The sequence below is a fragment of the Trachurus japonicus genome, chromosome 8 (assembly GCF_045865225.1).
Source record: "Trachurus japonicus isolate A0001 chromosome 8, Traja_1.0".
In the NCBI taxonomy this organism is placed as follows: Eukaryota; Metazoa; Chordata; class Actinopteri; order Carangiformes; family Carangidae; genus Trachurus; species Trachurus japonicus.
In genome coordinates this window covers 30,929,390-30,952,766 of record NC_140914.1, presented here as the reverse complement: position 1 = coordinate 30,952,766, position 23,377 = coordinate 30,929,390, and the positions used below count along the sequence as shown (strand labels likewise).

Sequence of the window (23,377 nt, the reverse complement as noted above, 5' to 3'; positions counted from 1 at the left end):
ACTCCAACAGGAAGTCAGCCCTCATAGACTTACATGTAAAAGTATTTTTCTGTCAGAAACTGATAAGAAGAAAGAAAGAAAGAAAGAAAGAAAGAAAGAAAGAAAGAAAGAAAGAAAGAAAGAAAGAAAGAAAGAAAGAAAGAAGACACTTCTTGAAACCAGACAAAGAAAAATAAATGTAATTTATCCAATCTGACAGTAACAGAAAAATATAAACCAACTATGTGGAAATGTGGCAGTGAACAACAGAGTGTGGAGGTACTGGTGGCAGCAGCAGCGTCAGTGTGGAGCAGCAGCAGTGACCTCAGAGACTCAGGAGTGTGGTGCAGACGTCTGGAGTAAATCCAGGGCTTAGAGAGTGAGGGGAACGGAAGGAGGGAAGGGGGGAGGGAGGGAGGGAGGGAAGGTGAGGGGGTAAGAAGAGAGATGAGATTACACATCCATTACTTCATCAGAGTGAAGAGGAGAGGAGCTGTCAGAGTCTGTGTCCACGTCTCTGCACTGCAACAGGTGAGTCCACCGTCCGTACAGGGCCGTTGCTAGGAATTCTGGGCCCCCTGAAAGAATACTAAAGTGGGCCCCTGCCCCCTGACTTTTCCACTTTTTTTCTAGACTACGTACAGTATGTATTATTATTTTTTATTTAGCCTACTTTGTTTTGATGCTAATGCAGCATTACTATGAGTATTACTCAGGGTCTTATGCAGAATAAATCAGTCATACAAAGATTAGACTACTGGGGTTTTTTGTGGGCCCCACTGGGCGCTGGGCCCCTAGAATTATCACCAACGGCCCTGCTTCTGTAACACGGAGCTCTCTACTAGGTTGTGTTGTTCAAATCCAAACAGCTGTGTGTGTGAGTCATTGTATTCTGCTTCAACATGTGTTACTATATAACATCATTGCCAAGTATTGTACTTCTTCCCACTCCTTTTTCGAACAATATGCAGTGTTTTGTTGTCTTAGCTCTTTATTTTATTGTATTTTTTTTTTTATTTCTCTTTTTCTTTCTTTTGTATGTACAATAGTTACATACATTTATTTTTATTTTTATACATGTTCGAAATAAAAAAATAATTAATTAATTAATTAATTAAAGCAGAAGTAAGTGGTCCGGTCGTTTTCGCTAATGCTGCGTTCCAGGCAGGCTTTTGAAATCGTAAATTACAGCTTCAAGTCACAACTTACGACTTTGTAGCGTTTCAGGCAACCCACTCGTGTTTTTCCGACCTGTTTTACCGGTGAAAGTCACTATAACGGCCACTCGTAACTTCTGACCGGTGAACTCGTACCAGATCGAACTGGTACCACTTCACGGTCGGAAAAATACGAGTTTCCTTGAACGCACCATAACAGTCCTCGTCGCTACGTCGCCACATTCACGGCGTTCCTTGGCTGCACACACAGCCCTGCATGCCGTTCTCTCTCCTCATTGGATAAAAACTGTAGGATACGATAAATGTTTTCTCTTCGGCTCAGAGCAGAGCAGAGTGACTGACAGACCCGTGTTTCAGTCCAAACACTCTATAGAAGTGATTGCTGTCGGAAGATACAACTATTTAAGACTTATATTAACACAAATATATCACTTACTTCTGCTTTAATTAATTCGTTCATTCATTCATGTGTCATATCATGAATATTATTAGATGCCTGCCCAACCCGCCCAGTGATATTCTACATGTTGGATGTTATTGTATGTATATTATTGTAGTTACCTGAGTTATTATAAGACAGATAGTTCATACAAACAGATGTTGTGCTGTGTCTGTGTCAGGTTCTTCAGACATGGGTCCAGATGTGGAGAGGATCATCGAGAGCATCTTCCGAGGAGACCAGGACACGGTTCAGCTCCTCCTGGACGACTACAACACCCAGGTCACTCACTGTTGCCATGACTACTACTGTGCATCAGTCTGTAACCAGAGCCAAATTCACGTCGGTAACCATGGAAACAGTCTGCGTCAGTGCTGAACTCTGTTTTTGCTTAAAGGATAAAATCCTCTTTGAGGAAGAAAAAAAAAGGAGTGGGTGTGATTGGCTGAATGACGAGAATGATGTCTCGTCTGTTCCCCCTGTCCGCTCCGCTCTGCGCCGCTCCACCCACCTCCACCTCTGTCAGAGGAGCTGTCAGAACCGCTGACATGAATGAGCCAAAGCCGAATGATTTCATTTATTTATATAGCACCTTAAAAGCAAAGAGCATTTGCACCAAAGTGCTTCACAGGCAACATGTCACGTAGGCAATAGGCATAAAGACATGTCACATAGACCAACATCAATACAAACCAACATCAAGAAGAAATAAAATGTATTAAAACCCAGGGTGATCAGATGAATGTACAAACAGATTAAATGCTATTGAAAGCCAAAACGTAAAAATGGGTGCTTCTTAAAAGCCTCAACAGAGTCAGCCTTCCTAATGGCTTCTGGCCGGCTGTTCCAGAGCCGAGGGGCTGCAGCAGAAAAGGCCCAGTCCCCAGACTTTTTCTTTCTGTGAGCGAGGCACAGCCAACATGCCACGGTCTGAGGATCTGAGGGTTCTGGTAGTGGTGTAAGGGTGAGAAGTTCAGAGATATATGGAGGGGCGAGGCCATGGAGGGGAAGTGTATCCTGAAGTGAACAGGGAGCCAGTGTAATGATGCACGAATGGGAGTGATGTGGTCTCGCTTCTTTGATCTTGTTAATAACCGGGCGGCAGCATTTTGGACTAGTTGAAGGCGAGAGATGGTGGTCTGACTAATACCTGAGTAGAGAGAGTTGCAGTAGTCCAGCCTGGATGATGTGAATGCATGAATAACTCTTTCTAGGTCAGAGGGTGATAGGAAGTGTCTGATTTTTGGAATGGCTCTGAGTTGAAAGAAAGTGGACCTGACAACTGAATGTACATGTCTGTTAGAACTTAAAGGGATAGTTCAACATTTTGGCAAATTGGCCCATTGCCATAATCCCTATAGTTTTAGGAATAGGTGCAAGCTATTTTTTGTCAGTGCAAGCTATTTTAGAACGGTGGAGCAGAGCCGTGAGCTGCTCAGAGCTATGCTACGGAGGCTCATGGAATTTCCCTCATCGAACTCATCAAATACACAATACAATAACTCAGGTTTTGCATGAATTTACCTAAAAAACAACTCTGTCTCGTAACATTACGTTATTATCTCATAGCGTGGTGAATGTGCAGGTCACAACTTGTCCACCAGAGCATTTCAGAGTTGTTGGATTGTGTATTTGATGAGTTTGATGAGGGAAATCAAGAAATCCCATTAACATTGTCTGTCGGTTCCATTAACTCTGCATTTATCTGTCCAGATGCGAGTGTGTTCATGTGAAAGAGGCAAAGTTATTTATTATGAGCAACATCATCACAACCATGAATTAAGTATTAATATAAAAGCAAAAGAGAAACTGATGAAACAATATGATCACATGAGTAGAGCAAAGAGGAAAGTGATTTCTGCTGTAGAGAAAGAGAGATCGTCCAGGTCACAGAGTCTCTTCATGTTATTCTGAGCTGCAGTGATGAAGAGGAGAGTAAAACCTTCATCATCATTCATGTGAATCTGTGTTCAGGTGAGATGAAGCTGTAATAGTCATCAACTCTCCTGTGATGGTTAGAAGCTGTGTTTTAACACCAGAGTGGACACATGGAAAGACTCAAACAGCAAAACCATCCAATGATTTGTACTGTCTGCCAGTTGCCATGGTGATTTAGCCTAGTAAGAAGTGAACCACCGTCACGGGACTGAAAAAAACCCAAAGTTAAACCTGAAGTGAATGCTGCTCTCGTCCCACGTTGTCAGGATCAGGTGGACCAGAGACCAGGTCCCTGATGTAAACATGAGATCAGTCACTGCATGTGTTCAAATTCTGTCCCGCAGGTTTTTAAAGTGACAGGATACAGAACCCGGTCTCTCTCAGATCATCGACGGTCAAGGCATCTTGAGCTGTTGATGATGAACGGCTCCTCCTCTCTTTCTTCTCTCCTCAGTATGCAGACTGCTTCTTCTTCAACACTGAGATTCAGGAGAGGAAGAAGGTCAGTAGCTCCTGTCTCTGTCTCACCCTGACTGGGTCTGTCTCTCTGCCTCTGACTGGTCTGGGTCTCAGCAGGTCTCCGCTGAGGCCCTCACTCTAATCCAGCACTGATAACAACCACCTGCTGGAGTCCTACTGCTTCTGTTTCTATTCACCATCTGACAACAGACATAGCCTTACTGTAGCTTTTGCTGTGTTACAAACATTCATCCTAACAGAATCTGAGTCTCAGCAGACCGGATCAGCCTGTCAGAGTCTTCTGATCTACACCATATGCAGGTCTAGACAGAACCTGGACTTTGAGTCTGTGCAGACATGTGTTGGGCTACATTTTATACTATCCTCACTGGTCGGAGTTCTCGTCTCCATGGCAACAGTCACATATCCAGCCGACTGTGTGATATGTTCAATGACAAACACTGGTGAATAGCCTACATCTATTTTAAAGTGTATTGAATATTAATCTGCAGCTCAGTGAGATGTGTTCATCACACATCGATGTGTTCACACTGATCAGCCTCAGCATTAAAGGGATAGTTCAACATTTTGGCAAATTCGCCTATTGCCATAATCTCTATAGTCATAACAGTAGGTTCATTACATTTCATTGTCATTACATTACATTGTCAGTGCAAGCTGTTTTGAGATCGGCGGGGCAGAGACGTGAGCTGCTCAGCTAATGCAGCGGAGGCTCATGGTATTTCCATGTTTCCCTCATCAAACTAAATACACAATCCAACAACTCCACAACGCTCTGGTGGACAAGTTGTGACCTGCACATTCACCACGCTATGAAATAATAACGTATAATTATGTAACATTACGACACATAAAGCAAATACTCGGAACTACTTTTGGATACGCATTCACCTCGAAAACAACTCTGTCTCGTAATGTTCCATTATTATCTCATAGCGTGGTGAATGTGCAGGTCACAACTTGTCCACCAGAGTGTTTTGGAGTTGTTGGATTGTGTATTTGATGAGTTTGATGAGGGAAAGGTAAAAATACAGCGCGCCGTGCAGAGCTCGTGTCTCTGCCCCGCCGATCTAAAAACAGCTTGCACCAACAATTAAAGGTAACAAACCTACTCCCAAGACTATTATATATATATGTAGGGATTATGACAATTGGCGAATGTGCCAAAATGTTGAAATATCCCTTTAAAATGATGACTGGTCTGTGATATGTGTGTTTTTTGCAAAAATAACTGAAACTACAAATGAATCTTCAATTATTCAGAAAAAATGATGGAAATACACAGTCAAGCTCAGTCACACCATGTCTGAACAGTGGAGTTGAGCTGTTACTATGGTCTGTCAGGTCCTGGTGTGAACACTGGCTGTGGATGTCAGTGTCATCACGTAGATGTAGTAGTTACAAAAGCCTGAGTCTGACTGTGAAGCTTTTAACAGGTTGTTCCAACTCCCACAAAACCTCTCGTGTCTCTGACGCTTTTCACTGCTGCTCTTCACACATGCATCTCTGTCCCTGCTGATGGACACACTGACCGCAGCAACAACAACTGGAGGAGGTGAGAGAGAGAGAGAGAGCTCACCCTGTGTTCCCTGTGTATTACAATAATCTGTAAAAAGGCTTAGATTGCTTAGTCATTCCCAGTGTGTGTGTGTGTTGTGTAACAGTGTCCAGCTGTATGCCCAAAGCTGCTCGTCCTCTTCATGACTCAGCAGCCTGTTGACCTTGACCCTGTAGAGATGCTTAAGCTAGGTGATGCCAGGCTGCCTAACCCTGAGCGCAGACTGTGAGCTTTATTAATGAGGGGATAGAAGGTGAAACAGCTGTGAAGTTAGAATATACTGAAAGGTACGGTCACTGGAGCCGAGCGACATCTGAGAAATTAATCAATTACAATACAGTTGTTGACTAATTATACACAATGTCTTAAAGGGATACGGCAACATTTTTTTGGTGTCTTGCCTCACTCCCGAGTCCATGACCAGCAGATAGACACCATCCTTAATTTCGACTGTGCGTGCAGTAACAAGGGATATACGGGCAGAGCTGGCGCACCGCTAATTAGCTTAGCTCAAACACTGGAAGTGTATGGGTAGTGTTAGCCTGCCTCCACCTAAAGTCATCAGAGAAACTCTTCAGCAACTCTAAATGGAAACCGGCGGGCCGATCTTCGTCTCAGAGCTGACAAAACTCTCCGGTGAGCGGTGAAATGCCGGTAATGGGACGAGATCGGTCAAAACGGAGGGTTCAAGCAAAGACAGTTTATTTTGGTTCAAGCTAGCTACATCGAGGGTAGGTTAGCTTCCTATTTCAAAGTAAAAGCACAAATTCTATCGTCATGGTTTTCTGTATGTAAAGGGCAACGGGTGTCGGGGACGGAAGTGCGTTGGTCACAACGGCTAGCTTGAGTAGCGCCGAATTCATCTGAACAACATTGTAAACAGCTGGTATTTAGACAAATTAACGACACACTGCTGATCTAAACGGCTACTTTCTCACCTAAAAATGTTTGAAATGTTGATGAAGTGATATATTTACAGAGTTTAGAGCTAAAATGAAATCAGCTTCTGACTGCTGATTTCGGCTCGGGTAGGAGGCAGGCTAACACTACCTATACACTTCCAGTGTTTGAGCTAAGCTAATTAGCGGTGTGCCAGCTCTGCCCGTATCTCCCTTGTTACTGCACGCACAGTCGAAAGGATGGTGTCTATCTGCTGGTCATGGACTCGGAAGTGAGGCAAGACACGAAAAAAAAAAGTTGGCGTATCCCTTTAACCTTTTATTGTTATTGTCTAGTAGCCTGTAAAACATATATTGTTTATGAACAGTTGCTTTCTGCACATAGCAGATTATGTTCATTGATTTATGATTAGCGTATTTTTCTTTTTACTTTAAACAAACCTTTACTTTCTATTACCACATGACATCAAAGAGCAGCTCCCATCAGTCTCTTCTGTGATCTGTTGATCAGGTCGATATGCTATTGTAATAATGTGTGTTTTAACTTCTGTTGCAAACCAAATTACCCCAGGGACATGAAAGATTTCAAATCAAATCAAAGTCAACACTAATTGACAGAAAGAGAGAAGAGATGCAGCTCAGATCCAGTGTTAACATGCTGCAATGACTTTAAATAGTTCAAAGAAGGAGACAAAGTGATTATTTATTGTTATGATGTTCTTCAGTTCTTATTCAGTAACTAATAGTTGGCTCTGTGAGTGACAGGTCAGTGCTTTGGCTGAGGACTGTATGTGTGTTACAGCAGAGTAACTTCTGACTTCATCTCCCAGTTCAGGAAGAACAAAGTGAGGGAGTATGCTCCTGACTCTGAGGATGAAGATGAGGAAGAAGAAGAAGATGAGGAGGAGCCTGACCTTCTTCTCCGGCAGGTAGGAAGTCAGACAGGGTCCAGTCCTGATTATTCAGTCTCCTACAAAGAGTTGCTCTTGCTTTTATATATTCTGGACTTGATTATTGTGAAGCATCAGTCAGACCTCAACCAAGCAGTGGGTTGAGTTTGAGTTTTTAACTAACAGATATATTCTTTTATCTTTAAATATGTAAATGGGGCAATATCTAATTAAATATGCACTTATTTGCATACATTTCCAGAACCGAAATCTAAACAATGGATAAATAAAGCCCCTTTCAAAATTCTTGTTTTATTTTGTTGACATATTAGAGTCAACAGTTTTTACAGAGGGGATTTTGGATATCTCTTTTTATCAAATGAGAAAATACTGTCACCAGACCTAACGAAATCTAATTTCATCATGTTTTAGGAATAAAATATATAAATCAGGCTGTGAATGATATATCAACAATCCCCAGAAACCTTCAGAATATAAACAGGAATAAAACTGGAAGGTTTGGTGTCTAATTTTGAGAAAACAGCCTTTAAAGACTTGTACTGTAAAATTCCATAGATTGTTCATGTAAATCGTACTTTTACGATTGGTTGTGGATACGGAGGAGATGACCATTTTTGTAGCTCACATAATTGTTCAGGAGAGAGAGCTTTACAATGATACCTGACATGACATGGGTCAGACAACAGGCACAGCACAGTATGTCACAGTAGTAGTAATGTTAACTTTTGGTGAATTCAGGAGAAATCTACTGACGAAAGAGACAAAACGAAGTAAAATAACCACCTTAATGTAGATTTTGTGTGGCTTCCAAAGCGCCAAAACGCCGGAAGTCAATTCATTTTCAATGAGAGCCCGGCGACACTGAGCGTCCAAAGCGTCAACTGGCGTCACCGCGCTTCCAAAGCGTCCAAAGCGTCACCTTTAGGGTAATTAGCTATGACGCGGTTCGGTGGCAACATGAATAGAGAAGTCCTTCGGCTTCCTTTTTTTTCTCTTTTTTTTTGTCCTTCGGCTCCCCAATGACTAGCGTAATCGAACTTTGATGTCAGTCACGTGATGAGCGACCAAAGCGGGTGAAAATATTTGCCGTTTAGAAGCTGTCTTGTCTGAAGCGCACCCTCGAGCGTTTTTGACGCTTTGGAAGCTTTTGGTGTGAAGGAAGAAAAGGAAGGAAGGAAGAAAAATAGCCCAAAATCTCAAAATCGTAAAAACTGTGTTTCGCCTAAAATGTCAATTTGAGATGTTTATCATAATGCTGGTGTACACTTGACACTATGATGCTCACTTTGGATTTTTCTTTTATCTGGCTCTACTTTTCTTGTAAAGCTTTGGGGAACTTTGTTAAGAAAAATGCTATATAGAAAAAGCGTCATTATTATTATCTTCATTATTATTATTATTATGTGTGTGTAGTGTACTATCAGTAATTTTGCAGAGCTGCATGTGTTGCTGTTGTCTACTTCACTAATCACTGTATGTGCCCCCCCTCCCCCCGTGCTGCTGCCTCCTCATCTCTCAGCGTCTGGCTACGGCCCTGCTGAGCTTCATCAACTCTCAGCTGCAGCCTGCTGTGTTACGGGTTTGCCTTCTCACCCTGCGAATCCTGTCCCGCGACCGGCGGGCCCTGGGGCCCATGGTGGACGACGGCGCGCTCCTCACCCTGGCAGACCTGGGGGGCATCATCTTTCACCACGCACGCTCACAGCAGGAGGCGCAGGAGGAGCAGCCTGAGGATCTCTCAGCCAGAACGCAGAGTCAGATGAAGATGAAGATGAAGAGAGGAGCAGGCTGCAGCTGTGAGGAAGAGGATGAGGACGAGTTAGAGGAAGACGACGCTCTGTATTCATCGGCCGCGGCTGCCTCCGCAAACGGCTACAAGTGGAGAGAAGATGAAGGAGCCGTGGTGCTCCCCCGGGGGAAGAAAGACACCTGGGAGGAGAACGTTGAGGAGGAGGAGAAGGAGGAAGATGGAGAGGTCTGTAAGAAGGAGGCCATGAAAGTCTTGTGTAACATTATCTACAACAGCTCCAGGGCACAGGAGAGGGCCAGCGCACTCAGGTGACCTTCATCAGCATCAGCATATCACAGTCTAACACTTTGTGTGTTCTTGAGATATCTGGTTCACAAGGCAAACAACATGATTCAGGATTAGGCATCTAGATCCACATCTGCACCAAACTGCAAACAAACATGACAGTTTAAATATTCACTTACACCGATCAGGCCTAACATGACAGATGAAGTATATACGTATAACACTAGTGGGTGGGATAATTAGGCAGCAGGTGAACATTTTCTCCTCAAAGTTTATGTTTTTATGTTATTGGGTTTTTTTGACGTAGGGACGAGGGCAGGGACTCCATCGGCTGACAAGAAGTTAGCCAAAACTACCGGATCGCTTACTTCTGCTTTAAACAGAAATATCACCAGACTATAAATGTGTTAGAAGCAGCACAACTGGACAGTATAAGGATTTGTCCAGTTTTCCAAAGACGACTGGGTCTCTCATGTGCTGCAGCTGCAGCTCTTGTGGGCTGTTCCCAGCTACTGTTGCTCAGACTGCTGAACAAGTTCATGCTGCTTCTGATAGAAAGCTGTCAGGATACACAGTGCAGCACAGTTTGTTGTGTATCTGGCAGCACGAGGAACACAATACTAGATAGGTGGTCAGAATGGTATTCCTGATGGGTGTATATATATTTAACTTCTACCCCCCTGCTCTTCCTGAAGGCTGCTGCAGGGTCTGTGGCAGAGTGTGAAGCAGGGCGTGTGCAGCAGCGGTCAGTTCTACAAGCTGAGGCTGCTCTTCCTGCTGACGGCTCTGAGGCCGGAGCTCCGGCTGCAGCTGCAGCAGGTGAAAGCTTTCACACCTGTGGATGCACAGTTAGTATAATACTAGTGTATACATGGACCTGATGTGCTGACGGCCTCGGTCTGATACCTGTCTCATCAGGAGCGCGGGGTGTCGGTGCTGACTGCGGCTCTGGAGCAGTGCCTGGCCGTGAGGTGGGGCGAGGGCTACGAGGTGCTCAGCGATCGGACGGACCCACCCGTCTCCAAGGAGACGTCCCAGGAGGTCATCGAGATCCTCAAGACCCTCTTCAACATCACCCACACATACCACAGGAACGAGCCAGACGAGGTGAGAACAGACCCCAGCTCTGTAGTCATCAGCTGCACCTTTGGCTCCTTAAAGGGATACACCAACATTTTTTTTTCCGTGTCTTGCCTCACTCCCGAGTCCATGACCAGCAGATGGACACCATCCTTTAGACTGTGCGTGCAGTAACAAGGGAGATACGGGCAGAGCTGGCGCACCGCTAATCAGCTTAGCTCAAATGCTGGAAGTGTATAGGTAGTGTTTTTCTTTTTTTAAACATCCTGCCTTTCTAACAATTCCTTTAATAGCGTATTTTTTTCCCCAAAAGATTGGGCTTAAGCAATGATGAAAGGAGTTGGTTAAGTTTAGTAAAAAAGACCAGGTAGAGGCTAATAAATGGGAGTGAGAAGCCACTCTCTCTGTGTCATATTGTTTGCTAGACACATTTAAAAGAAGACACATTTAGGACAGGCCAAAAAAGAAAAAAAAAGACAACAGCAGCAATTTCAATGAGGGAAAAGTAAATGAATCAAAATAGATAAAATACAATAAATTAAAGTGTGTCAGTTGTTCCAGTTAGTTGGGGAAACTGGAAAAAGACAGGAAATGGGGAGACTGAGAGAGGGGAATGACATAGACAGCAAAGGAGCACCAGGTGGAATTGAACTGGGGCCTCTGCAGTCTGCAGTGAGGACTATAGCTTCTGTATGTGGGGCGCCTGCTCAACCCTCTGAGCTATGTTGAAATTTTGCAGTGTATGCCTCCCATAATGCATCTGTCTGTCATCAGACCCTCTCACATGCTCACAGCCTGGTCTCACTCTCTCTGTCATAAACCTGGTCAGCTCTGAGACGACCTGATGACATCACTCCATCATCATCAGGGTCATCTCCCTCCATGTGCACGGGCTGAGCATAGCGTTGATAGTGCTACTGTGATGACAAAACTTATGACCATTAAGAGTGGAACGCTCCTTTAACAGCGGTTTTTTTTTTACTTTATTGTATTCAAATTTACATACACTCTCAAATAGGAACATACAGTATGTTGCATTCTTTTTCCCCAGAAGACATTAATTTTCGTACAATAAAAATAGAAAAATAAATCTACAAGGCTTAATACAGAATAGGAAAAAAGCTATTTTAAATATGTGTGTACATATAGAAAATAAATAAATAAATAAAATAGAATAAAATAAAAGGTATAACACAAATTGAAGGCATTGTACTCATTGGGACTCTTCACAAATAAATAAATTACACTGTATTGCAATTTCCACCATACCATTAATTTTTTCATTTCCATCTGCCAGTAATATGGAAAGCCGTTTTAGTCATAATGAAATAAATTAATAAATGCATAAATAAATAAATATAGCCATGAAATGAGTCCCGAATTAAATAAAGAGGATGATAAATAGATATAAATGAAATATAAATACATTTATTGTTATTTTAAAAACAACATTTTTATTTTTCCAGGAGACTTTTATTTTCTAACGCCTCATTTATTTATTTCCAGATACTTTTATTTCCTAATGTCACATTTATTTATTTCCGGTTACTTTTATTTCATAACGTCACATTTATTTATTTCTGGGGACTTTTATTTCATAGCATCACATTTATTTATTTCCGGCGACTTTTATTTCATAACGTCACATTTATTTCTCTCCTCTTTTATTTCATGCTGCAATATTCAAATGAGGGGGCGGGGTTATCTGGACCCTTTCAGAGTAAAACATCACACGACGGCCTATTCCTTATTTTGCGCTGGATCTAGTGTGTGGAAGTGCTGTTGTTGTGAATTGTTGAACAATCCACTTCCCTATCCACTGAGCTATGTGTTAGTAGCCTACTGGCACTCTGGTTGAGAAGAACAAGTAGTATAGTACGTTTACGTGTCTGCTCTGCTCTTTCCCAGAGAAGCAGTAGCTTACGTGAATTTGCCGTCGGACCGCAGTCGTTGCCGCCGATAGCGATGCGTATCCAAACGACGGCTGTTTTAAGTTTGCCCCGATGTTTTTCGGAGAAGTGAAGCTCCAGGTCCGAGCAGCGACCGCGACATCATAGAGGCAGCAGCCCGGCTCCTGACGTGCTCCGCCGGCTATACGGTCCTCGCCCAGGTGGAGAAAACGACCGCTAATTAACTTACCCGATGGCTTAGAGGTTTACCACCGGCTGATTAAACTCTTTTTAGGGGATAAAACATCGGGGCAAACTTAAAACAGCCGTCGTTTGGATAAACTAACCGCACATTGGGGTTCTAAATGTTGGTCTCATTGATGAAATCTAGCAGAAGTTTGTTTGTGGTTAGACACAAGAGCAGCACTGCCTTGGGGTCTGTACGCACAGAAAACACCACATTTACATCAATAAATAAATGTTTTACAATGAACCAGGCCGATCTCAGAGCTGGCAAGACTCTCCGGTAAGGCATATTGAACGGTTAAATGCCGTTAACGGGACGAGATCGGTCAAAACTGCGGTTCCAAGCTAGCTACATCGAGGGTAGGTTCGCTTCCTGTTTTCAAAATAAAAGCACAAATTCTATCGTTGGGGTTTTCTATATAGTAAAGGGCAACGGGTGTTTTATTTTGTGAAAGTAACCGGAAGTGCGTTGCTCACGACGGCTAGCTTTAGTAGCGCCGAAATCGTCCGAACAAAATTGTAAACAGCTGGTATTTAGACAAATTAACGACACACTGCTGATCTAAACGGCTACTTTCTCACCTAAACATGTTTGAAATGTTAATAGTGATATATTTAAAGAATTTAGAGCTAAAATGAAATCAGCTTTAGCCTGTTGATTTTGGCTCGGGTAGGAGCGCAATGCATTATGGGTTATCACGTAGTATGCTGCAGTGTAAACGCTCTGCATACTGTCTGATCGATGAGTATGTAGTATGGAGTATGGACAGTATGCAGTATGGAAGTATATAGTAGTATGCGGTTTCGAACACACCCAAAGAGACTGTTTCTGTTTACGTAGCTACACCCGGTAACGACTTAAATATTTTCATTGCAGTTCATTATATGTTTTCTTTGGGAGGTGGGTGCAGGTTGTGCTAGCCTGCTCCACAATATCCCTGCCTCTCCACTTTGTGTTCGAGACACACTGCCGTCTGCTCTTTACCCAGTTGCTGTGGCAGGGACATAATGCTAGACATAGCTAGCTGGTTAGCTACGCAGCACATAAGCATGGATGTATTATATTAACACATAAGGCAGAGAGATGTGTAACAACAACAGAAACTAGAAAAAACGAAATATGTTTAAAACACTATTCTCCTCCCCAAGTTATTGATCAAGTTGCTGAGTAGCCGTCAACAATTAACAACAACAGCACTTCCGCATGTGATGTTTTACTCTGAAAGGGTCCAGATAACCCCGCCCCCTCATTTGAATATTGCAGCATGAAATAAAAGAGGAGAGAAATAAATGTGACGTTATGAAATAAAAGTCGCCGGAAATAAATAAATGTGATGCTATGAAATAAAAGTCCCCAGAAATAAATAAATGTGACGTTATGAAATAAAAGTAACCGGAAATAAATAAATGTGACATTAGGAAATAAAAGTATCTGGAAATAAATAAATGAGGCGTTAGAAAATAAAAGTCTCCTGGAAAAATAAAAATGTTGTTTTTAAAATAAAAATATATGTATTTATATTTCATTTATATCTATTTATCATCCTCTTTATTTAATTCGGGACTCATTTCATGGCTATATTATGCATTTATTAATTTATTTCATTATGACTAAAACGGCTTTCCATACCAGTAAACTTAAGGAACTAAAATATTTGTTTAGTTCTTTTTTAAAACAAGCTATTGACAGGGATTTATTCAGCAGTGTATATGGTATTTACCCAAAAGTAATAAATACTATATTTAACAAATTTGACATTTTTGAGAGGGCATTATCTTTGAATAAAAGAATGTTCTTTAATAAAGGGTGTGACATTTTCTATTTCATTTTTTGACCAATCAAACAAATTCTTCCAAAACTGTGTTGACTACTGGACCTTTAACAGCAGCTGGTTGTGATGTTTACAGGAGGACGCTGCTCTGTATCGCCACCTAGCGGCCGTGCTGCGTCACTGCCTGCTGCTGTCGTGTGACGGAGAGGACACCACGGACGAGCTTCAAGGGTCAGAGAGCAGCTGTGAACATCTGACTCGTGGAATCTGCAGCACTGTGCAACCGGTTTCAGCTCTTTAGATGTTTAGACTCTTCTTCATCGTCACCATCAGGACTGGAGGCGTCTGATTGGTCCAGATTAATCCTGCAATGAGTCCAAATGTATACAGCAAAAAAACCAGCTCTCCAGGGCTTTATATTTGAATCTTCGAGCCTACAACTCCTGCACAGTGCTGTGTCCACCTGAGATCAGAGTGTAACTGTTCCTAGATCAGCCCACAGTAGATGATCAGCCATCCTGACTGTGATGTTTCATTTCCACGTTCCTCTCCACAGACACACAGTGAACATCCTGTCAGCTCTGCCGCTCAGCTGTCTGGACGTCCTGGTGTCTGTCCACGTGGAGCAGGCGTCCTACAGGTGTGAGGGAGTCAACATGGACTGTGTCCACGCCCTAATGCTCTTCATGGACCGACGTCTGAACAGGGCAAGTGTTGAAGTAGACACAACTGTGTCATCACCTAATGATTCTCAACACCCAAAGACCTCCAACACTAAAATAACTGCACCATCATTAAAGGATAATTACCGTTTTTTTTACAATCTGGACCTTATTTCTAGCATAAAATACGATAATTTACTCACCCAGATAACTTTGGTGTCATTACAAGTCGTTCATTCACCAATATTTAGTTCTGATATGCTAGTGCTATTCCCCTCTGAGTCCGGGGTTAGCTGTTATCAACATCCGGGGTCTGTAGGTTGACCTACTGACCTCTGACCTGGATGATGTCATCTCTGACCGCTGCCCGGCTCATTCTGATAATAATCATTCTGCTTCGGCATTCAGCTGAACTTCATCCAGCTGCTCATTTTGTTCTGACAAGTCAGAAACACGCAGAAACGAACCGTAGCATTAACAGTAGCAACAAGCGCTGCGCTCGGAGACGACATCATCCAGATCAGAGGTCAGTAGGTCAACCTACAGACCCCGGATGTTGATAACAGCTAACCCCGGACTCAGAGGGGAATAGCACTAGCATATCAAAACAGAATATTGGTGAATGAACGACTTGTAATGACACCAAAGTTGTCTGGGTGAGTAAATTATCGTATTTTATGCTAGAAATAAGGTCCAGATTGTAAAAAAAAACTGTAATTATCCTTTAACCCCAAAGGTGACATTGCAGCATTTATGAAACATCTCCACAGTGATAAACAGGTTTTTCACTTTTCACGTTCCTCTGCTCAATACCAACACATTTCCACGACATTACTTCATCAGAACACATAAATAAACTGACACAACTCCCACTAATGAATAGGCTACTACTACTTGAAGGCTGTGAATTAGGATTTGAATGTACTGTATCTCTGAGCTCTGAGGTCTTTGAGTGAGTCTGTGTAACAGGGCTCAACACACTGCAACTAAAGAAAAGACATGAAAATAGATCAAACACAAAGAAATGTGGCAAATATTTCTGTGAAGTTTGTCACAGCCAGGTGCATCACTTATATGTGTCCCCTGGAAACAGTCATCTTCAGTGTTGTATGGTGTCACACTGGTGACGGTGTTTTGTGAGTTTGTTTTGCAGTGTGTTGAGCTCTCAGGGCCGTACACAGTTTCCACAACAACACAACATGTGATTCACTAATGATTTGGTGTGTTGTTGGAGTAAACTCAGCCTTGGCCTTCTCTTCCCAGAGTTTAGAGATGTGAATTACTTTACTTTATTAAGCCCCAAAAGGAAATTCCTATAACTTGTTCTTTCTTGTTCTGCTTTCTAGCTTTTCTTGAAATTCTGTAATTTCCCAAATCACCACCAAACATTTTGTTTTTCTGCATGTTGTCAGTCACTGCCTTCTCCTTCGTCCTGCTCGTCTTCACAGGCTAGAGTACGTCACGCTCACTGATGATGGAAGTATTTGGTTCCCTTGAAAACCGGCTTTTCAGGTTCCCAAACTGGTTTTTTTTTCAGTTTGAACGCACCGGCCGGTTCAAAATTGGGTTTGGGAACCAGAACCGGAACCCCGATGTGAAACCCCTAAAAAGTGTGAATCTCAGCTGTGGTTTACTCACTGATGCATTTTAACATTGTGTTGCACAGAGTCAGAAGCTGAAGGAGAAGCTGACCCCCGTCCTCAACCTGCTGACTGAGAGCTCCCGCGTTCACAGAGAGACACGCCACTACTTACGGCAGAAGGTAACTTGGTCTTCCCAATAATGATCATGTAAAATTCCATTGAATATTTGAGTTAATTATTTATATGTTTATTTATTTCGGACATGTTAATTAAATCAGACTTCATCACACGCAATTTCAGTTACACAATACAAGCAACATGACCGAAAAGGGAAACAGGAGAAGCATAAAGCTTATCAGGTCCCGCCCCCATTACCATTCAGAATACATTAATTCATCACAATTTTTCTTTCTTAACATACATACATATACATTGATTTAAACCCCTTTCTCTGAGTTTAAATCAATTTATAATTGTGTAGAATAGAGTTTCATATTTCTTTTTTAAAAGCCCACAGGTTTCTTGATTTTTTAACCTCATCATCTAGTTTGTTCCACTGTTTGACACCAGTGACTGAAAGGATTTTAGCCTAGTTCTCACTCTCCTCTGCCTAAATAACATATTTCCTTTCAGATTGTGTGTCACTTCTCTGTCTATGAAAAGACCTTGTAAGTTATGCGGAAGGTCTCTGTTTACGGCCCTGTACATAATCTGCAGAGTTTTGTAGTTGATGAAGTCGTGTAGTTTGAGGATTTTTGCATTGATGAACAACTGGTTTGTGTGCGCTCTGTACTGGGCAGAATGTAGGATTCTTACAGCTCTATGTGGGGCTGGTAACAGCATCAGGAAAGCATCTGCAGCTACAGTTCACTTCACTGAGTAAAAGCCAGATCCTCAACTGAGCTGACCCAGGAGACTCTGCTCTGAGATCAGTTCCAGTTCAATCTGTACTGCGGTGCACATTCCTGAATATCATGGTCTGCCTTGTGGCGCCTTCACATCAGAGGGAGAGAGAACTAACAGCTGACCTGGACTTTCACCTCAGATCTTACCTCCACTGAGGGACGTGGCCGTCCGACCCGAGCAGGACACCACGCTGAGGGGCCAGCTGGTCCGCCTCATGACCCACGTCGACACGGACCTGAAGGACTGTGCTGCCGAGCTGCTGTTTGTGCTCTGCAAGGAGAATGGTACACACACTGTTCACCACACACACACTCCAGAGTTTGACAGATACCCAGGTCAGAAACACCTCCTGCTTCCAGCTGCACAGAGACCGGTGGAGGTGGAGGCTCCTCATTTGGGGTGTGACTGATGAAACCCTGCAGTTACAGCTGATAGGAGATGACAGATAAGAATAACAAAGAACTGCATGTAGACTGTGACATACACACTTCAAATCTGTGTCTGACAGAGTTCTGATCTGATCGTTTCAGTGAAACCAAATGAAATATTTCTACAGTGCAGCTCTATACACATCAACTTAGTGGGACTGACCTCACTGGATTCATTCATAGTCTAATCTTAATCTTATAGTGGCAGTGATGGATCAGGCTGTGGGTGAGGCCACTCTGTCACAAAGGAGAGGTCAATGCACTGCAGCTTAAGAGAACACTGTCGGCACAGTCCTAACAAGACCAGGTTTATTATAGGCCATTTTACAGTTTGTCTACATAACATCATAACAACATCCTCTGTCCTTAGACCCTCACATCCACTGAGGAAAAACTCCCAAGAAAAAAAAAACAGGAGAAACCTCAGGGTGAGAGACAGAGGAGGGATCTCACTGGGAGGGAACACAGATTATGGGGTAAATGGGGATTGTTCAGTCAAGGAAGAGCTGATGGAGGCAGCTTCACCGTGGCCTCTGTTGCGCGGGTTCAAATCTGACTTGTGGCCCATTGCAGCACGTCATCCCCCTCTCTCTCCCCTGTTTCCTGTCTCTAATACTGTCCTGTCACAATAACAACACTGTCTTAAAAAAAACACAACAAAAACACTTTTCATCACAAATGTGCTGCAAATACTCACAACTCCACAGGAGTGTTTGTACTGACACACTGAGAAGTGATGAACCTGCTGGTTCACACTTGTTTTGTAGTGCTTTGTGATTTTTTTTAAAGGGATAGTTCAACATTTTGGCAAATTCCCCTATTGCGACGATCCCTATAGTCTTAGGAGTAGGTTCATTACCTTTAATTGTCTGTGAGAGCTTTTCTTAAATCAGCGAAGGAGAGACGGGAGCTGCACTGTATTCATCAAACTAAATAATCCAACAACTCCAAAACGCTCTCGTGGACAAGTTGTGACCTGCACATTCACCACGCTATGAGATGATAATGGAACAAGTTGTTTTCAAGGCAAATGTGTAGCAGCTCACGTCTCTGCCCCGCTGATCTAAAAACAGCTTGCACCGACAATTAAAGGTAATGAACCTACTCTGCCCTACAAAGGCAAAGTGCAGTATCTGCACTTTTTCTTTTTTTTTTGACCAATCAAAAGTGTGGCATATTCTCTTCAATCTGGTAGAATTTGATATTGGTAGTGCTAACATTTCCAGAGTTATTGGGCTTTTTTTGCTGTCTATCCAAAAAAGCACAGTGAAACCAAAGCAAAGTGCAGTATTTGCCATAAAACGGTGAAAATTGGTCAGAGTGACAAACTACAAAATACATTTGATTCAGTCCACCTTTATCTAATCAATTATAGACTTGGTAGTTATTCATAATTTGATGCTTAAACCTGACAATGAAAAACACAAAAAGCTGTTTTTCTCAGTTTGGCATTTTTACAGCACTTTGCCTTTGTAGGGCTGTACTGCTATGACTATAGGGATTATGGCAATAGGTGAATTTGCCAAAATGTTGAAATATCCCTTTAAGTTAAAACATAAATGTGCATTCATAACACATGTCTGCAGGGACATGCTGTAGTTGTATTGTGTTGCCTTCATGGCTGCAACACTGTTGTGTTGTATTTGCAGCTCATGTTGTAGAAATGATGACGTTTCTGAAGTTGTATTTTGCCTGTTAAAGGGATAGTTCACCCTAGAATGATATTTCGCTCATTATCTACTCACCCTCATGTTGACTAAGGGCTGGAAGAATTTTCAGAGTCCACCGTCCCTTCTCTGAGTTACAGGGGGTCTTGGCGTAGCAGTGCATTTCAATGCAACGGTTGCAAAGGGACACCAGAGCTCTTCGTAAAAAAACACACACAAAAAAACATCCAAATACCTCCATGATGCTCGTATGTAATGTCCGTCTTGTGCTGAAGCCCCAAATTGCGTAATTGTCCCGAAAAAAATTAAATAAGTCTATATTCCAAGCATGTTTGTAGCATTAGCTCCTAGTGTCTGTTGTCCGGTTCCGCTGCCAGCGCGCATGCGCAAGGTTCGCACTGAGACCGACTCGCTTCCTTGTTTACCCCGGCGAAGGACTAGAAGCAGTCCGTAATAGCCTGCCTTGCACCGGGACAACACTTTTTCGTGCAATTTTGGCCTCTTAAAACATATTTTAGCCATGGCTGAAGATTTTGATGTCGAGGACGAGCTGCATTTCTTTGCTGAGCCGTATTTGTACGAGCCAGAACCTTGCGCATGCGCGCTGGCAGCGGAAGAACAGACACTAGGAGCTAATGCTACAAACATGCTTGGAATGTGGACTTATTTAATTTTTTTCGGGACAATTACGCAATTTGGGGCTTCAGCACAAGACGGACATTACATAGCATGTGGAGGTATTTGGATGTTTTTTTGTGTGTGTTTTTTTACGAAGAGCTCTGGTGTCCCTTTGCAACCGTTGCATTGAAATGCACTGCTACGCTAAGACCCCCTGTAACTCAGAGAAGGGACGGAGGACTCTGAAACTTCTCCCAGCCCTTAGTCAACATGAGGGTGAGTAGATAATGAGCGAAATATCATTCTAGGGTGAACTATCCCTTTAATGTGTTTTCTTCAGGGACTGTGCTGCCTCAGGGCCACTGCACTGGAGTCACTGTAAAACAAACAGTGAATGATTTGATGTGTGAGCCAGCAGTGAGCTTGTGTGTGTTGTGTCCCCTCACAGTGGGCCGCTTCGTCAAGTACACTGGTTACGGTAACGCGGCGGGGCTGCTGGCTGCTCGGGGGCTGCTGAACGGCAGGAGGAAGTCCAGCGCCAGCCTGTACGCCTCCCGCTACTCCAGCGACTCGGACTCGGACACAGAGGAGTACCGCGAGGCCAGAGCCAAGATCAACCTGGTGACGGGGCGGGTGGAGGCGGAGCAGCCTGATCCCATGGAGGGGCTGACGGAGGCAGAGAGGGAGGAGGAGGCCTGCCGCCTCATCAGCATGATCAACAGACTGTCACGGTGAGTAGCTGTACGGCGTAGAGTCTACTCACTGTTTAGAGCAAGTCACCAACGTTTCCTTCAGTTAAATCAAGAAAAAACTGAGATCATTGTTTTTGGCAATGAAGAGAAGAGGGTTGCTGTCAGTAAACACCTTCAGTCGCTGTCTGTAGGAACTAAAGACCAAGTCCGAAACCTTGGCGTGCTGATAGACTCAGATCTGACCAAAACCAAATCAGCCTTTTATCAACTTAAGAACATATCCAGAATTAATCAATTTAAGGTTGATTGGAGATCAACATCTCATAATTATTAATACAAAATATAAAGTTATAGCCTACCACAGTTGTTTCCTTTTTTTTTTTTTTAAATGAGAACAAAGAACCCGAAAGAGAACATCCCCTAAGAACAATAAGGGAGAAAAATAAAAAGTAAAAAATATATAAACATACACACACACATACACACGTACAGACATACATAGGTGAAAAAAAGAGAAATATTATTAATGATATTAAAACTAATAGAAAAATAAAGGATACTCAGTGTGCTCAGTAAAAAAAAAAAATTGATGAAAAATAATTTAAAAAATAAATAAATAAATAAATATTGGATGCATCAAATCGATTTAGTTAGGGTCCAGTGAAGTGAGGGTATTAACCTATGTGATGAGAGGTTGCCATCTTTTATAAAAAAAATTGGCTGCTGAGCCTCTTGGGGAATATTTAACTTTTTCCAGAGATAAAAAAGACATTAAATCACTTAACCAAGAAGTAGTAGGAGGGGGCTTTCGACTTTTCCAATGTAATAAAAAAAATACATCTGTGGGCTATGTGCAGCTCGAGTTTTAACCAGAACAAAGAGATCAGATCACATTACCCCAGTTCTTAAGACCTTACACTGACTCCCAGTCAGCTACAGAATAGATTTTAAAGTTCTGCTACTGGTTTACAAATCACTGAATGGTTTAGGTCCAGAATACATGAATGACATAGTAGAGTATAAACTCAGTAGAGCTCTGAGATCTACTGACTCAGGTCAGATAGTGGAGCTCAGAGTTCAGACCAGACATGGTGAAGCAGCATTTAGCTGTTATGCTGCTCACAACTGGAACAAACTACCAGCAGACCTGAGATCAGCCCCAACTGTGAGCACTTTTAAATCCAGGTTAAAAACATTTCTCTTTACATGTGCTTATAGCTGAGCTCTTTTTAAGAACTTTTAAATTTATCTATTTTCTTTTATTTCACTTTTTTATTCTTCTTTGCTCCTGCTTTTAACTGTGTTCTTTGTTTTTATGCTGTTTAAAAAAAAAAAAAAAGGTTTTGTCTTTATGTAAAGCACATTGAGTTGCCTTGGTATGAAATGCGCTATATAAATAAAGATGCCTTGCCTACGATGTGGAGGCCCAAAGAGAAACCGATGCTGACCGTGTCTCCCTGTCTCTCATCCAGGGACCAGATCATTCAGCCGATGGGGGTGACGGCCGACGGGAGGCTGGCTCCTCTCTGGAGCCAGAGGAGGAGCTCCACGCTGGAGGAGGAGGAGGATGAAGAGGATGAAGAGGACAAGGTGGAACTGATGCCAGAGTGGAGGAAAGAAAGAGAGATGGAATAGAAACTTTACTTTGTAGAGCTCTGAATGTTTCCTTCTATATTCACAAAGCATCAGAGACACACGCTTAGAGCAGAGGCTGCATCGTATGAATGCATGAATAATCCCCACTCACACTATGTTGACTGTATGAATGACTGTGTGAGCCATCCTGTACTGACCTGAGACCAGCCACGTGGAAAAGAAACACCAAAAACACATGAGGTTGAGCCAGTGCAGACAAAAAAAAAAAGAAAAAAGAATGCTATTTTTACAAGGAGCAGCATTTCTGTTGTTTAAGGTATTTTTGTCTTTAGCAAGAAACTTTACTCTGTTTTTCAATCTGTTCATTTGTCAAGAAAAAACTGCATAAGAAGTTGTGAGCTTGTAGATTTTTTTTTCTCTCCTGCAACGACAAATAAAAATAAAACTTTCTCAAATTCAGCACTGTAACCTCTCAGATCCTGTTCACGTAGTATGAACTGGAGGGAAGGTGAGTTCATCCAGCAGCACAATGCACTTCAATGGTCTTAACCCTCTGGCCATTTGTGCGCAGTTCACTTTCTTTTTTCTGTTGACCATTTTAGCTGTGTTAATACAGAAATGCAATGAAGGTCTGGATTTTTTTTTTTGTCAGATTTTTTCATTTTCAACTTCAGCTCTTTGAATATATTAATACTGTTTACATCCAGTTGTGCCACTTAGCTCCATCGTGGCCAATTGAAACCCATGAAAACTACATTGTTTAATTCCTTGTTATTTACGGTATTAAATCATACAGTTTAGGTGAAATGCCTTTCATTCTA

General features: G+C 42.4%; 1 protein-coding gene across 1 annotated transcript; it reads left to right on the top strand.

Moving 5' to 3' along the window:
- Positions 1-452: 452 nt before the first annotated feature.
- Positions 453-22,812, top strand: LOC146983727 (chaperone Ric-8A-like). Its single transcript, XM_085785163.1, has 14 exons — positions 453-510; positions 1,778-1,878; positions 3,989-4,036; positions 5,552-5,569; positions 7,302-7,400; positions 8,902-9,440; positions 10,113-10,236; positions 10,336-10,524; positions 14,541-14,635; positions 14,961-15,111; positions 16,733-16,828; positions 17,695-17,839; positions 20,717-20,999; positions 22,433-22,812. The coding sequence occupies exons 2-14, from the start codon at positions 1,789-1,791 to the stop codon at positions 22,593-22,595; spliced, it is 2,040 nt and encodes a 679-aa protein (XP_085641289.1). The 5' UTR covers positions 453-510; positions 1,778-1,788; the 3' UTR covers positions 22,596-22,812.
- Positions 22,813-23,377: the final 565 nt, after the last annotated feature.

What these genes read in the sequence shown, in the direction of transcription:
- LOC146983727 (XM_085785163.1), top strand. Translation starts at nt 1,789, where the DNA reads ATGGGTCCAGATGTGGAGAGGATCATCGAGAGCATCTTCCGAGGAGAC. An exon ending in CTGACCTTCTTCTCCGGCAG is followed by an intron (nt 7,401 to 8,901) that starts GTAGGAAGTCAG and finishes CTCATCTCTCAG; the next exon opens with CGTCTGGCTACGGCCCTGCT. An exon ending in TCCGGCTGCAGCTGCAGCAG is followed by an intron (nt 10,237 to 10,335) that starts GTGAAAGCTTTC and finishes CTGTCTCATCAG; the next exon opens with GAGCGCGGGGTGTCGGTGCT.